Source organism: Erithacus rubecula, assembly GCF_903797595.1.
Source record: "Erithacus rubecula genome assembly, chromosome: 1".
NCBI classification, from domain to species: Eukaryota; Metazoa; Chordata; class Aves; order Passeriformes; family Muscicapidae; genus Erithacus; species Erithacus rubecula.
The window spans coordinates 47998040-48015430 of NC_136658.1; the positions used below are offsets into that span (position 1 = coordinate 47998040).

A 17391-nucleotide genomic window follows, 5' to 3' on the forward strand; every position below is an offset into this window, starting at 1 on the left:
GGCAGCTGAGACCTTCAGGTAGCTGGGAAATGGCTCAGCCCCTCCTGACTACTCCACTGCTGCTCCATTCCAGGTCTGTGTGTGGCTGTGTGGGCTGGCACTGCAAATATGACCCGTGGCAAACCCAGGGAGCAGGAATGAGCTAAGGTGCAAACCAGCCTCCACTGGTTTCATGTGTTCATGTGTGATATCCCACGGACACAGGCAGATGCAGAGCAAAACAGCAAAACCAATTTGCTGACTCCTTCTGAACAGCTTGAATTGACACAGTGGTTTTATGTCAGAGAAGCAATTTGCATCATTGTTCAACCCTGCTTTTGAGCTCATACTAAGATATCTAAAGCTAGTTGAACTGTATGGCCAAAGCAAAAAGAAATTGTGGCTTTTGTACCTAATCTGTTACAGCCACAAAGGAATTATTCTGGATTTATGAGAGTGCAAACACATCAGGACTATCTGCTTTGTTTTGCTGCCCTGGCCATTACTGTGTCTGCCCCAACTTACCAAACCTCTGCAAGTCTTTCCACGTCATACACATTTCCTTGCACCAGTCTGCCAAAACTATATGAATGAAAGCAAATGACATAACTGAAATATTAAATGCCTTAAGTGTTGAATATCACACATAAAATTCAAGGAGTACAAGATATTTAACTACAAAAACACATCAATTCAATGAGAAAAGTAATGTATAAAAGCTTCTGATGTATAAAAGCTTCTGCTACAAAGTGAAGTATAGTCCAGGGAGTTGGAAAATGCCAGAAAGAATATTATTTGTGCAGCTTTCATTTTGCCACTATAACTCTACTTATTTGCAATAAAAATTATTATTTTTCCTTAGAGCCCCTGCTTTGTTCAGTGACTGAACAGGCAGTGGTCAGTGAGATGCCTGTTCAATATTTCTTTTTATCATGATGTGAAAGCCCATAGTTCAGTGTTTTATTTACAGCAGATTGCACAGACTCTGCTCAGACAGAGAATATCACATCTCCTCATTGCTTTCACTATCACAGTCACCCTTGCACTATGGTGTACTTAATATCTTTTTGATTAGTATTTCCTACAACTACTATTTACAGTCACACCCTTGTACTTTTGCACACCAAATCTTGATTTCTTTTGGGTCAAAAGGAAAACTGGGGACAAATTCCTTCCTTGACTATGAGATTCCCAGACTTGGTACTCGCTCCTTAGGGCTTGAGGCCTTTGAGGCCTCAGATGACTTCATTAATACAAATAATTTTGTAAATCAGCCTTCCCCCCCCCTCCACTTTTCTGTTTCATCTAAAATTCTGAACTGGAACAATACTGTAAAATATCAGCATCTTGAAGATTTTGTAATTTTTCTACCCTAGAGTCTTGTGTGTACCTATTTCAAGCATGCATGGCCCAGGACAATGGAATTGTTGTTTTGAAAACCATTACTACTGAACATTCTACTTCCAACAGAGATTCAATTCAAGAGATAATTCAACTGACATTTTGTGGATATTTTATGGACATTTTGCAGGGGTGGTCCATGGACTAAGGGAATGATATCTGCTTATTATATCAAAGGGTGGAAAGGCAGAGGGTGGTAAGTAATGAAGTCATGTTGAACAGTGTAGTACCTGGGTATGATGAAAATGGTATGGAGTAATGGGTGGGATGTGCTGGTTTCAGCTGGGTAGAGTTAATTTTCTGCATGGTGGCTGCAATGGATCTGTGTTTTGGATTTTTGATGAACACAGACTTGATAACATAGAGATGTTTTTGTTATCACTGAGCAGGGCACACATGGATCCTTTTCTGCTTTTCTTACTGCCATGCTGGTGAGGAAGCTGGGGATGCATGTGATTTTGGGAGGAGTCACAGCCAGGACAGGTGACCCCAACTAACCAAAAGGGTGTTCCAGACCATGAGACACCATGCTCAGTATGTAAAGTGTAGGAAAGAAGAAGGAAGGGGGAACATTTGAGGTGATGGCATTTGTCTTCCCAAGCCACCATTACACATGATGGGGCCCTTCACTCCTGGGATGGCTCAACACCTCTCTGCCCACGGGGAGCAGTGAATGAATTGCTTGTTTTGCTTTGCCTGTGTGCATGGCTTCTACTTTCCCTGATTATCTCAATCCCTGAGTTCTCTTGCTTCTACCTTTCTGATTTTCTCCCCAAGCCCACAGGTGGGGGAGTGAGTGAGCAGCTGCATGGGGCCTGGTTGATAACTGGGGTTAAACCACGATGCTCTCTCACTTTTTACTTGGAAATGCTGTCTCATATTCTTCATGGCGTCTTTCAGGCAGTGCAAATCTTAATGAGGAGATGACTGACATTAATAAGGCAGTAATGTGTTTTCATAGCCACCACTTAGTGGCAGATGCTCAGAATAACTAAGACACAGGTAATGGACAATTAGCAGAAAGATGATTTGGTTTTTTCCAACTATTTCTCATGAAGAAATATATTCCTGAGTGCAAAAAACTGTCTCCAAATACTTGATAAGGAAAAAAAAATTGAATACACAAGGAATATTTGATACACCCATAAATAATACAAAGTTTTCCTTCTTTTAATCCAGAGGACATATGGATGAAATAGGTATTGTCAGTCAGCCAACAAGTAACATTAACATCCTTTAAAAACACACTTCTAGGCTACACAGAAAACTGAATTTTAAATTCAGCCTTGAACTTTATGCTCACTAATGGGCACAACTTCACAGGCAAAGTTTCTTGAAGACAAAAATAGCAGCTGGATTAGATGGGGCCAGTTGGCCATCTTGTCACCATTAGCACCTTGTACAAAGTTAAAGGCGTGTCTGTGCACTTTGCTGAACAAGGACAGCCTTTAACTGCCTTGCTGAACCAGGACATCAATTATTTGTGGACATTAAAAAAGGTATTATCTAATTCATTATGCAGTGAGGCAGTTGTTAGCACAGTAAATTAGCTGGATGATAGGTGGGCTATACATGATCAGAATTAAAGCAATCACAACATTATTTCCTCTGACAGGGGTTTATTCACTCAAAGTGCAAGCAAATTATGTAAATATGAGTAAAAAAATTAATTGTCACAGTAATATTTCAATTCTGGAGATGTTTTACATTCATCTGAGCTTGAAACCTGACTGCTTCAGGCCTCAAAAATATGTAAAGAGACATTATCCCTCAGAGAAACAAAGGTTACAGGAGACCTATTTCTGTCCAAACACCTGCAAGATCCCAGGCTGAAATGCAGATGTGAAAGGATGGGTAGCCCCAGTGAGGCACTGTGTCCCTGACTCACAAGCAGCATCTGTGCAAAGGTAAATCAGGAGAAGGCAAGCCAGTTTTCAAGAAGGTAGACTTCTTCATTTAATTTTTCAGATAAAATTAATAGTTTTGATCTTGAATGTACTGAAATATGTCCAAAATAAAATCATGTGACTCAGTAAATTAAAATACAGATTTTAGTGAGATCTCTGAGATCTAGAGACTCTGTTGGTCAAAGTTCTTCTCACATTTTAAGTTGTGAGCTCAGAATTGCCATGCCTGTGCTTTGCTGTGAACCACTGAAATAACTGATCTCTGTAAATGGTTTTTACTTTAAATATCCTTGCTCTGGAATCTTGTGAGTGCACTCTGCAGTGCACTGTGGAGTAGCACAGATCTCCATGGCTTGAAAACAGCTGTGTCCATCCTTCCTTACTCTTCTGACATTTTAATTTAATTTAATTATATAGATAAAAAGCTTCCTCTGGGGAGTCTGGCACTGGGAATAGAAAACAGGTGCCATACATTCAAACACAGATATTCTTTATCTCTCATCCCTAAAATGTCAGCCCCCTCCCCCATTTCTAATCTATATTATAGGGGTAAAATGGTTAGTGTAAACATATTCAAAGCATCCTCAATTTAACATATGGCCTTTTGACTTCTGTTGATATCTACTCCTTCTCACAGGGCTTTTAGGGTAAAACCTACTCAACCTGCTGTCAGTCATAGTGAAATTCTGAGTCTCAGGCAGTTCATCTGCAGTAAGCAGAGAAAGGCAGGTACTTTCAGAGATGATATATCCCCTTCTAAGACAGCTGTCTTTAAGATATGGAATGTCTTTGTCTCTGAAGGTGCGTTCCAGTTGAGCTCTACACAATTACATTCACTTTTACTGGCAACCCCCTGCCACAGCCACCATCACCATTCTTGATGTCAGCAAGCCCAGATCAAATACAACTCAGAGACTGACAGCCAGCACATGGAATGATGCCTGCACTTAGTAGATGCTGCCTCACAGCAACTGGTGAACAACATGCCAACCAGTTATAGTCTGATGGCCAGCTCATAGTCTTTGATGGCCAGCTGGAAAGACATTTTACCCAGATAACACACATTATATTACTTGAAAAATTACTCACTTGCATAATTTCTTTTACAAAATGCTGACTTTAAAAATATGTCTGAGTGCTACTTGTGGTGGTTCATTGTTGGACTGAGCTCCCCAGCTTTGTCAGTGTGGCTGCACAGCAGTCCACTGAGCCATTGGTTCATTACCTTATCATTGAAAATAAATGATGGCCCAATCAATTTTTCAAACATTTGTGTCAGAGCTTTTGCCAGCACCTGCTCATGGCAGTCACTTGGCAGAGGACATTATGATGCTGTTTGGCATGTAGTTTGTAGGTGGGGAGTTAGTTCCTTCTGCTTGCAATAAGAGCAATTAACATTGAGGACTTCCCTTGAGAAATGCAGTAGTGGGTTGCCTGAGTTTAGGGCTTGATGAGTGATAGGAATTCTGTCCATGAATTGTAAGCTCAGACACCATGAGTTTTACAAACAGGATGGAAATCAGGCTTTTAAATGGGTGTCTAATATCCCAGTAGAAGGTGACTGGCTTCTAGCACAGTAGATAATTGCAAGGATTTCAGTCATCACAGTTCAGGTTTTAAAGGACTGCAATAAATTATACAAACTGCTGTAAAATCTAATATTGTCCCATAAAATCATGAAAAATTGCTAACATTTCTCAGCTGTTGACATGGTTATACAGACTGGTAATTAAACAATAGGGAAAAAAATAGAAATTCACATCAAGTCTGGAAATACTGCAAGGAGGAATTCATAATGGGTGCTATTTTGATCAATGTTATTGGATGCACTGTTATCCAGTATAAAACATGATAATTAAATGCTTTACGAGAAAAGGTATCAAGTGGATTAATTATGACAATGACACTAATTTGGAAGATATTAGTTAACTTCATGAAAACAATAACAAATAACTTGAAACAATTTAGTACAATAAAAGAAGTATAGATATGCATGCAGGAAAATATTCTGAAAAAACTATTTTATGGGGTGGAAACATTTTAGGCCTTAAAAATATCCTGGTTGGATAGGGCCCTGAGCAACCTGACCTAGTGCATGGTATCCCTGCTCATGGTAGCAAGGATGAAACTATATAATCTTTAGAGGAATGCTTTCAACTCAAACCATTCCACAATGATTCTATGAATGTGGAATAATATGAGAAGTGCTTTTTACACTTATATTTTGGCCAAAAAAAGGGAAATTTGTAACTTCACACCCAGAAAGACCCTATTGTACGGTATGACTTTGCTGATGTTTCAGTTAATGATAACATTTTGGGATTAAAAAAAATACCAAAAATTTGAGAGTATGGCAGCAGCAGCAGCAGTGTTTTTTAGGACAAGAATAAATCTATGTAGCTGGGCTACATTAACTCTTGTTTCTTGAATTTTAAAGGCAATGAAATTCAGCTACTGCAGTTTTCTCAGGACCATGCCCAGTTGGGTTTTGAGTGAGTGTCTCTGCAGATGTAGACTCCACAACCTTCGCAGGCAGCCTGTGCTCAGTCACTCTCCCAGTGAAAAAGTGTTTCCTGCTGTTCAGGAAACACCTCTTGTGTTTCAGTTTGTGCCCATTGCCTCTGGTCCTTTTCCATTGAACAGAACTTCTTCACATCCTCCCTTTGTGTGTGTTGGAAAAATCACTCCTGAGTCTACATTGATCTAAGGCCAAACAGTCTCAGCTCTCAGTTTCTCCTTATATGGCCAGTGCTCCAAAACTTAATCATCTTAGTGATCCTCCAGTAAACTTTCTCCAGTATGTCCATGTCTTATACTTGGGTGCTCAGAGCTGCAAAAACCATCCCACCATAGATGTGGTCCCACCAGGGCTGAGCAGAGGGGAAGAATCACTTTTCTTAACATCAATGGTTGTGGAACAGAGTCCCTTAAAAATTATGCAATTTAAAACTTTATATTTTAAAGCACACAAACAAAGCAGTGAAAGAAATCAATTAGGGAAAAGCAAATGGCTAAACAGTAAGGAAAGACATGACAATAATTTATAACCCTTGTAAATTAAACAAAAGAAAAGATACCTAGATCGTGGTGGGAGTATTTGCTCTCAGAAATTATGGCAACTGTGCTAACTTAAGCCACTTGGATTTGTATTAAGCAGATCTAAGCACTAGGAATAAATGCTGGCAGTAGCAGAGGGAAAAACAATGTTAGAAAATGCAATGTGTCTCTTCCATTTTTAACTTCTAGGAACATGTGTTGCTTCCTTTCTGAATGCTAGCAGATGTCAGCACCCTGCAGACTGGTTCCTCAGTGGAGGAGAAATCAGAGTGGATATACTCTAAAGGCAAATGGAGTAATTTACATTTAGACACTCATCCTGGAGCAGAGATTGTCATAAATAACGCGCAGGCGATCCCTTCTTTCCAGACACTCAGCCAAACGCCGTGCCCTGTTCCCAGGGAGCAGCTTCAATCAAAGACACCGGCCCAAAGCAAACTCTGCGGCCTCTCACACAGAGATGGCCTCATCAGAAAGGTGTATTAAAATGTCAGCAGGAAAGAGATGCCAATCTCTGCCTTTCCTAGCGCACAATGACATTTTGAAAGCAGTGCCACCTGGTGACACCTGCCAAACAACGCTCTGCTGCTCAGCGGAGCGTACACCGCCTCAGAAATACCTCAAAGGAGGGTCTGGAATTGAACGAAACAAAAAAAGAAGAAGAAAAAAAAGTGGCTTTTTTTATTTATTTCCTTCTATAATTCCTTGTCAAGTTTCCACATGCAAAAATCTTTTCTCTTTTTCTGAATAGTGGTGAGAGCAGGAGATGGTTTAATCACTGGCATTAGCTCCTGCCTGCTGGCTCTGTAATTTATCTCAGCAGAGAGCAGCCCTCCCCTGTGATAAGCTGCCGTGCTGCCACAAGTTATGAACCCTCTCACTAGCAGTGAGGCTGACCCATAGCCAACAGCACTGGGCTTGCTACAGAGCAGGTTTGAAGCACAATGAAGCTGATGGCAGAGTGACCACACAGCCTTTAAATGCTGCAAACACCCAACACAATCCAGAGCAGCACCTCACAAGGCCAGCACAACAGTTTTGTTATGCTGGCCACCATGGGAGCCAGCTTGCTGCATCAGAAATGGGCCCCAGACAAATCTGTGTATTGGGGTTTATTTAGAGAAGGTGAGTCAGCTTTCTTCTGCTTTTTTTTTTTTTCTTTTTTTTTTTCAGTTTGAGTTCCTCATCAAACTATAAACTGTAAGTATAAGGGAGCCAAGAACCTGCAGGCTGAGAGGCAAGCCAAAGCAATAACTTCTCCATAAGCATCTCAAAATATGGCAGGGCTGTTACACAAAGCAAAAACCTATTGCTTTAAACTGTCATATCCTTCAGCTGCTGTAATCGTAGTCTTTTATCTGTCCTCCAGATCTATTTTTACCTGCCTATTCCCAAGTACCAAAATTCAGCCAGCAAAGAGAAATCTGTTGCTGCTGAAGGTCTGTGCAACTCTAATTCCCCTTAGGTCTTGCTATGCATGCCATCCTCTGTGTCCACTGAATGATTGACATTAATTACTTCAATCACAGCATGTACACTGGCTCCATGGAAAAGGGAAAGGATTAAAGCAGGAGCAAGTGGAGGAAATTTTCTGTGGGAGGATGCAACACCTCCAGACTCAATAGCAGCTGCTGGTGGTGCAGTGTGTGCTGCTAAACCAATGCCCATGTTATGACCTACCTGGACACCTGTATGTATCCAAACCATCACAGTGTTTAAGCTCAAAGAATGGACATGTCATGCCATCCAAGTAGGAATGAAAGGAAAAGAAGCTTGCTAAACGCTTCTTGCTGAAGGGTTATTTTTCTTTCTCTTCTGACTTGCAAATCAAAAGACCTGATCATAAAAAGATTGGGAGCAGCCTCTGAAACACAGAACACCCAGTACGCATGCAAATAATAAAAACATCAGAACAGGAAAATCACTCATCAATTTCCCTCAGATTTCTGGGTTTTTTTTAAGAAGCAAATGTTCATTGAATTGGATATTGGAGGTGATTTGATATATTTAATCATCTAGTTGCTGAAGACGAGGACAAGCCAAGAGAAGCCAAAGCACCATCATGAGAGGTTCAAAGCTCTTTAGTATTTTCTTGTTTCTCTTTAAAATGGGGATTTTTCTTCCAATTTAAAGAGCTATTAAAACAAAGAGAGAGCTAGTGTCAATTCATGCTCTGGATCTAAATATTTTAAAAGGCAAGCAATAACACTGAAAATATCTGGATGCATATATTCTACTATGAGTCATTATATTTTAATATTTTGGCGTCTGGAAAATCACCAAGTGCATCACTATCTACCCTGTGAGAAAATTAAGTTTAAAAGTCATAACGAATGTAAAATAACACATAATGGAACAATTTAAAAGCCATGCATTCACATTTTCCTTGGAATATTTTTTGATTACCCTCTTGCAAATTGTCAGCTACCCAGTGATAGTAAAATTGTTTGAATAATTTTAAGAGAAAAATCAAACACATTAACTTTTAATAATATTTTATGAGACTCATAATTCTTTGGGATGTAATAACCTCTTATCCTACTGCGATTAGTCACTGGGATCCATCATGCTGGTCCCCTGGTTACTCAAGACAATCTAAATTTTGAGTAATACTGGAAAAGGTAATAGAGATCCAAAATTAATATGATCCTTTGTGCTTGTAATGTTATCCCTAATGGAAGCAGGTTTTTTATAAGAATTAAAATTTATCAAGGAGCAAATTGTGCAGATCTAGAAGACAACATAATTTGTAGAAGATAACACTGTGATGGGGCTCTGGTCCAAGTGTTTAATTATTATCTTGAATAACCTCTGTCCTAATGACAGCTGTCTGAAATGACACTAGGCACTGAAACTCCCTGCTGTCAAGGCCAGCAGCAAGAGGCAGGAAGACAGCAAATCCCTCAACTTGATGGAGTGCAGGAGAATCTCACATTACCATGAGCCAGCCCACAGCTCACCAAGCCCACCATCCCAGGCTGTGGGTGGTAGCCCCTGTCTCACAGAAAACCACCATATTCCCCTTGCATTCTTGTCACCTGAGATGTTTGCAGCCATGCTTATCAATTTAATGACTTGGCTAATTTCATCCCAAAATAATGTTTGTTTGCATAAATCTGTTCTCCATGGTGAAACAGCTCATGCTTGAGTGTTTCAAACGTTACCCTATTAATGGGAGACAGGATGGCAAGAGTAGATGTCCTATTGAAAATTAGCACACTCTCCAATTGCCTGTGTTAGTCCTGCCCGTCGGTAAGTGGTGATTAACACCCCGCTGGCTGCAGCTGTACTTCTCAATATAGCTTCTCTGAGTAGGAGGATGCACAGAGAGTACCTCATTACTATGTCTTTAAAGCTGTAAAGCAAGGAATAATGCAAAATAAATCCTTTAAACTAAAGGTCATAGACTGGAATATGTTGGCACGAACACCTGCTCGCGATTCTTAAAGAAAAAAAATCACAAAGACAAATGATTTATCTACTTTTATTTTCTTCCCTTGCATTGCAGGTATGCAGGGGCCACACAACTGGATGTTAATAATTCTCAACCACAGCAGTATGTTTTTATATAGTGCCAGAAGAAAAGCTTAGGAGCTTAGCTAACAGGATGCCTTGCTGGCTGAGACAGTAGAGCTGGTATTAGCTATTTCTTCTGCTTGCCCCAAGCTTTTTATTCACTGCAAACTGCAGGAGAACAGACCAGTCATCCTGTTCCCTCCACACTTCCAACACTGAAAACTTTCTTCCAGTTCAAGTCCACTTTGTGTGCACATTCAATCTGTTAACTGATAGGTAAAACCTGTCTGTATTGCTAAGCTACAAATTCCAGTAACCACAGACTTACATGAGAGAAAATTACTGCCTGACAGTGCAGAGAAATCTGCAGGGTCACCTCCTCAATTGATTTTGGTCTCCTTGTGGATAATGCTTCTGACCAGGGAGGATGGTGGTGGCTACCCTCAATCTTTATCTTTTGCTGTCACTCACACAAGCTCAGAGGCTGTGCAGTCACACAGACAAGGGCAGGTGACACTGCTGCCTGTAACATCTAACAGTGCTCTGGTGTGGTCCCATCAATTCCCTTTCTAGGTGGAGATAAACCCTTTGCCTTTACCAGACAGACCCTGGGCTCCAGGGTGCTGCAGGGGTCCCAGCCCCAGCACATGGAGGGGGCATTTCTAAGCTGAGAGCAGGCACCCAGTCCTTTTCCAGGAGGACGCAGCACTCCTTGGAAAATCTAGTCCCACATATGAGCAGCAAATGTATCTAAACAAAACCCCCACAAATGAGTTAGGAAGAATCTTTCTTGCCCTATTGCTGTGGGCATGCTGAAATGGAAGCAGCTTCCACCATCACTCCATCTGTCACAGAGGTGAAAGTCAGTCTTGGGCAGAGGTCAACAAAGAAAAATAAAAATAAGAAAGAAAATAGGACTCTTGCTGGTGATGAACAGGCTGATTTGGGAGTACTTGAATGGGAAAGGTTTCTACGCAACTGAGCCAGTGCAAAGGAAAGCACTGTGATCCCATCTCCCACTGCTTCAGGAACTGAGCACAGCACCCCTTCAGGTCACAAATGCATTGTCAGGCAATAATTTTCTCTCACATAAATCTGCAGTTGCTAGTTTTGTAGCTTAGCAATACAGACTTTTCTACCTGTCATTTTATGGATTGAAAGTGAGCACAGACAGACAATTGTCCTCAGAAAACACAGCCTCTCACTGCACAGAATTATCCTCCCAAGCGCAGGGTTCACATGTCCAGAGCGGCCAAGCAGACTGAAGATAACCCTTTCAGGAGGAGAACTGGGGAAACATTCACTCTGTGCTTCAGGGACTGAAAGAAACAGTATGATGGAGACTGAGCAAGAGCTCTGAGAGCTCTGCACAGCTCTTAGATGATGTCTGAAGTCCTGGCTGGAGTACTGCACTATTTAGAAGTTGAGTGCAGATTTTCTTTGGTTTCCCATAGTTTTACTGCTCAACCAAAAAGCTGTCAATGATTCTAGTCCTGACAGCCTCTGTGATCAACCAACACCTACTTTCTACTCCAAAACACTTTACAGTATTATTATGATTTCAGAAACTATGATGCTTCTCTAAAATTCACAAAGCACTGCTGAACATAGAACCTGTGCCTTCTGTTTGTTTCTGAGCTGGCTGGTTCAGAAAGCAGGCACAGGGAGTCCTGCTGGAACTAGTGATTATCCTTTTTAAGATCTCAGTTTGAATATTTCCACTGAGATGAAAGCTCTCCACAGCAAAGGAAGAAGCATTCTGCTGGACCCTGAAAGACCAGCTTCTTCCATTTCCCAAAGTTCCACTGGTGATGTAAGAAGAACATCCAGCAGATGTAAAATTCAAGTAAGACTCTGGTATGGGCTGAAAGAAAATAGGCAGTGAATAATTCAAAGTTCTTGTGGAATTTGGAAGCTGCATGTGGGACACCAGCCCTTAACTCAGTAGGTTTACTGGCAGATCCTGGAACCCTCAAGATCTGCAGAAGCCAAGGGGGAATGGGAGTCAACTCTTTACTGCTCAGCCAGCATCTCAGTGCTGCTCCCTGTGTGAGCTGCCTCGAGAACCTCTAGGGAAGGAACTCTGCACCCCCTCATGTGAAACCTGGAAAAGACACAAGGTGAAAAAGGTCAAGGATATGATGGAACCAACCACTTAGGTGTACAGCCTGTCCTGGCAACCCACTGGGTGTGTGGCATAATTCAGCTTTCTGAACTGACATTTAATATCTGCATTTCCCTCTAATACACGTGGGATTTCCTGACAAGTCACCTTGCACTACATATTCACCACTGCACATCAGGATAATTAAATTGTCACCTAATGGGAGGGGGGGAATCACAAGTGCAGGGAACAAACTTGATGTAAGAGCTAAGCCTAGACTATCGAACACTTTATCTTTTTACTTATTTTAAAAGAGATAAGAATAGTCATGAAATGTGTGCCAAACTGCAAAAATTTAGCATAGCATTCCCTCAAAATATCATTTAGAGAAAGAAGCACAGAAAAAAAAAAAAAAGTCATAATTAGAAGAACTAATCACATCTCCAGAACTATAAGAAATAGAATATTTCTTCTTTTGAATACTTGGGAGACACTCAGTCTGCACATGTCAGAAAGCTTTAGATTAGACTGATAATGCAAATATGCCAAACTTGCCCACCTTTAGACATACAGTACAACTAAGATTAAGAAACATGTCACCAAGAATAGCTTATGTACCAGAGTCTGCAGATTTGCAACTGGAATTGTCAAGGAACCCTTGGGAAAAAAGTTCTTGCAGAAGAAAAAAGTGAGATGAGTTCAGAAGAGAGTCCTGATTGCAACAGTTCGTATTTTAACCCAGGAAGTATTTTGGGGGGTGACCCTCTGCTTCTCAGCATTGTTATAATCTGGAGATAGCACAGGGATCTCTGGGTTGTTTCCAAACAATTGAGTTTACCTTCACCAAAGACCTCTGTCCCTTGGAATGCAGAAATCTAAAGGAAGATCTAAAATATCTATGTTTTTGAATGTATTTTGGCTGAAACGGTGACCAGAGAAAACCCTCAGCCAGCAGCAAGTTACTTCCCTCTGAAAAAGCTGCACAGTGAGATGGCAGAACCAAATCTGAGCCTCAGTCACTCAGCATTAGGGTAATCCTGCAGAATAACTGCAGCTGGTGAGGAACCAGCAGTGAGGAGGTGCCCCTCCAGCCTGAGCCACACTGGCACAAACTGTGGGGAGATCTTGTTACATTTTATATATATATATTAAGCCTAATTGTACAGTTTTTGATCCCATGAAGAATTATTATTCTTCCTTATTGCATGGAAGGCATGGTTTGCCATGAGCCACCAAAAGTCATTATGAAGATTATGCCTGGCCTGAAGATGAGACAAAGAATTTAAATCACACCTGAATCATGGCATAATTTTCTCAATAATGAGAAAAATGTTTAATTAATCATATTTTTTTAAATTTTCAAAGATTATGTTGGGTTTTTTTTAAGGTCTATGATTAGATTTTTAAATTAAAAAAGGGAAAGGAGTAAAATTTTTTGAGTTCTTCCACAATTTCACCTAGACCCCAAAATAATTAATGCAGTAAGTTACTTGGGAGTATCAATAGAGACTGTCAAAACCAGTTTAACCTTTTTTAAATCTTCCTGGTATTTTCACAGTCATTAACTATAACACAACAGTATGCTTCTGGGAGCTCCACACCTAATTACCTTTCATGGGTAAGAAAAGTTTTATTTAAAAATTCATACTAAATGCATTTTCTTGTGAAAGAGTATATCTCAAAGATATGTTAATACAAAATATGCACAAATAAATGCATCTGGGTGATTTGTGGTAGCTTTTAGATGCATTAGAATGAAGACAGCAAAAACTATGAAAAAAATCTGACATTGTTCTTAAAAAGAGGTGCTTCCAGAATTCATGCATAGTTAGTATTCTCCATATGTACAGCATTCAACCAAAAGATTTTCAGAAACAACCTCATGCTATGTCATGGCAAGAAACAATACAAAACATATTGGTAATGGTAACAAATTGGTAATTGGTAACAAATGGCTGGCATGAATTTTTGCTGCTTATATAGAAGCATTATATTTCATCATGTAAGTTACCCAGCTGTCTTAACAAGAAAAAGTGCAAATGATCACATTTTCTTAATTCTGCATATGGATTTTTCATGAAGCCATTCTGCACAGTATTTATTTATTCATGTCATATGAAACAGAAAACTTCCCAAACAGAAGGAAAGCACCATTCAGAAATAATTATGGCTCACAAAGTTTAAAATGTTCTTTAATCAGATTTTATATAAACATACAGAACTTAGAATAGATGCTTATAACCTGTTTGAACAATTTTGTGCCTGGGACTGAATGCCATTGCTGTTGGGGACTGCCTTCAGGAGCACACCTGCTACCCTCTTGCTGTGACAGAGGGTCAGCCCAATCAATCCAGGAGATCGATACAGCTGTAAATCTTAATGTTTGTTTTGAAGCACGCCCTGCTATGTGAGAACAAATACAAACAGAAAACACAACTTTCAAGCAATTTATATAGAAGGGGCAAGCCACTCTCTTACTACACTCTAACTAAATTTCAGAAGCTTCACTCTGTCACAACAGCACAGTCATGAGCCCTAACAGAGACTCAAGAAAACAAAGAGAAGCTGTGTACAAGTTCAGCACTGGCTGCTGGGCCAGTGCAGCAAGCAGGTTTTTGGGGGAAAGCCTGAAGAGAGAGGGAAGCACTCAGTAGCAGCTTGGTGTCATCTAATTTATCACTGCACAGCCACAGGCTACAACATATGGTGCTCTCAGTGAAGCACCCGAAGGCAGCTTGGTAGGGCTCTATGAAGATCAATGATACACCAAAGAATACCATTAAAAGACACATTCATCTTTCCCCAATCAATATCAGCCTTAAAATGATCTCTGTGACACTCTATTCTTACAAGCATTGCTGCTGGGCTTCTCCAGCTCACTTGTCATCCTCTGGCTCAAACCTTATTACTGCCAACTACTCCACACGCTCCCCTTAGTGGAGGAATTTGGCTCCCCCTGAAACTTAGCAGACAGAATGAGGAAATATAAAAGTGACATCAAGTTCAATGAAGACACTGGAATGCATTCAGTCTTTTCAATAGCCTCTGATACAAATGGTGCATGTGGCCAGCGATTTTTGTGTGTTTTTTATCAGATCAAAAAGTCTACTCTTATACACCTTACACAGATCTTAGCAAGCCATTGCCAAGGGAATTCAGAATTAATGAAAAGTATCTGAGATCTGAATAAAAAGCAATTAAAAAGAAAAGACACAGCTGACTAAAATTGCAAAGCATAATTTAGCTTTATGTGCAAGCAAAGCATTGTGTGAATTTGTGTTCTCTCCATCACCAGGAATTCTTTCCCTCCTGGGATGGGCATTATCCTCTGCATGGAAAAGAAAGGGTCAGCCCCTGATGCAAGGATGTACAGAAGCAGCATCCTGAGGATGCCAGAGTCCCATAAGTTTATTCATCAGGCTGGCTGGTGTCCTAACTCATGCACAAGTGGGAAGTGCTAGTGGCCTGTGTCCCTCAGTTCAGCAGCCCTCAGAGTACCTCCTAGTGAGCACACTGCAGCCTCCTGGACCACAACAGGACAGGTCTCTCTGTGGTCAGAGGAGCACAGAGAAGGGCAGTACTCTCCTCAGTTTTTGGAAAAGTAGGTAGGCAGTTTCCTTTCCCACACAGAGGCATCACTGAATCAGAGGATGCCTGTGGGTCCTCAACCCTCCCATCAGAAAGTCTGTCTAGGCAATTCAGTATTCACTCCCTGAAGAAAGCAAATACTATGGTTTTGCTTTGGCTGAGAGAAAACTGATGCTGCTATTTGCCAGGGGCAAGGGGGCTAACACATGAGTTAACACATCCTAGAGAAATCCCTTTATTTGTGTTGATCAAGATACTAAGTCAATCTATCTTAAGCATTAATTGCAGAATGACATTGTTCATCTGCCTTATCATGAGCTTAGTTAGGGTGGTTAAGCAGGGTTTACCTTCACAATCTTGAGGACAGTAACTCAGAAGCCATTTAGGAAAGGTCTCCCACAGTCAATGTCCAGCAGTAACTCTGAGAAACTTCCCTCACCTGTGACACACACTTGTTCCTAAATTCACCACATCTGATTTACTGCTCTTTAGCACCATGTGGGGCATGCATAGGAAGTCCTTTGCTTTCCTACCTAGCTGGAGTTTTGTTCTGCCTCATTAAAGACATCACTCTAGCTATATGAATGAGATTTCATTAGGTTCTTGACAGATATCCATTTGCTAGAGGTCACAGTCATGACACTATATGACTCTTTTTCCTGGACCTAAAACATAGTTCTGCCCAGCTATAAAGCTCAGATTAGAACCTGCTGTGCTGGGAAACCCAAAACACAGGCACATATTTGAATTCAGAATTGCACTTGAGTAAAGTCCTATCATGGACAGAGCTGAGAGGCTACACCCGTAGAGCATCCAGAATTAGTAACATTGCAACTGAGGCTCTGCCCAGGATGATTCTCCCATCTGATGCTAAAACAACTCTGAAAAGGTTTATATATACTTAAGAAACAATTACAGCTAGTGATGCAAAAATAATTCCCACACCAGAAATATTTCAGAAATTAGGAGAAAATATAACTCGATTTTGATTATAATTAGGTTTCCTGTGGTTAGTTAAATGTTTTCTCATTTACCCTTTCATTCTAGCAGAGTAATCAGTCACCTGGTTCTTTATGAACTGTGCACCATGGTGTACATGCAAAACTGGCTGGAGACAGTCTCAGGACAAGCTTCTGCAAATGTGATGCCCCAGGCAGGAAATAGGCATGGGGCACATACACATTAGAAAAAAAAATAATAATAGTAATTAAGGAACAAAGCTTAGCTCCACTTTATTGCTTAAAACTAATGTAGTTATTATACTGAGCAACAGGACTTTTAATTTCTAATTACTGTATTTATTTTCCTAAACAGATTTCAAAGTTGTTGCAAAAACCTGGATAATTGTTTCGCATGAGCAATTAAATATTAAGACTAAATAAACAATATTCATCAGAGAGTTATGTTAAACTATGCAGTTATTTAGGAAAACAAAAACTAAATAGTTTGCATTACTAGCCTTTGGGAAAGGAATCACTTTTGGAGTTCCTTATTGAAAGTGGGAGGATTTTTCCTGCCTTGTAAAATTCAGACTTGAGCTGGTTTAGAGAGCTGCTTGCAAACAGAATCTGTATTTGTGGTAGACATGAAAACTCCAAAGAATGCTCATGCACCACTTAAAACAAGTCTTTTGAGCAAAAGACTCCTCGTCAAGATTTTATTTTCCTTTAAAGGGAAAGGAAATTTGGCGGTAAGTTGAAACAAGGCACAATGAAAAAAATTAATTTCTCCAAAGATTTCTGTATTTGGTTCCATCCCACTGCAGCTTCTCTGCTTTGCAGGATGAATCAATAAAGGATATTTCCACTTTTAAAGGATACTACAAGGAGGTGAATTAAG

At 40.3% G+C, this 17391-nt stretch overlaps 1 protein-coding gene across 2 annotated transcripts in view; it reads right to left on the reverse strand.

The window, feature by feature from the left end:
- The window catches only part of HS6ST3 (heparan sulfate 6-O-sulfotransferase 3), a 268609-nt gene that overhangs the window by 22533 nt on the left and 228685 nt on the right, over window positions 1-17391 (reverse strand). The window contains exon 2 of one of the 2 annotated variants that reach the window (XM_079306958.1): window positions 505-561. The exons of the other annotated variant lie outside the window; for it this stretch is intronic. Coding sequence (XP_079163084.1) covers window positions 505-561 — 57 coding nt within the window. The remainder of the gene's footprint in view (window positions 1-504; window positions 562-17391) is intronic. 2 annotated transcript variants of the gene reach the window in all.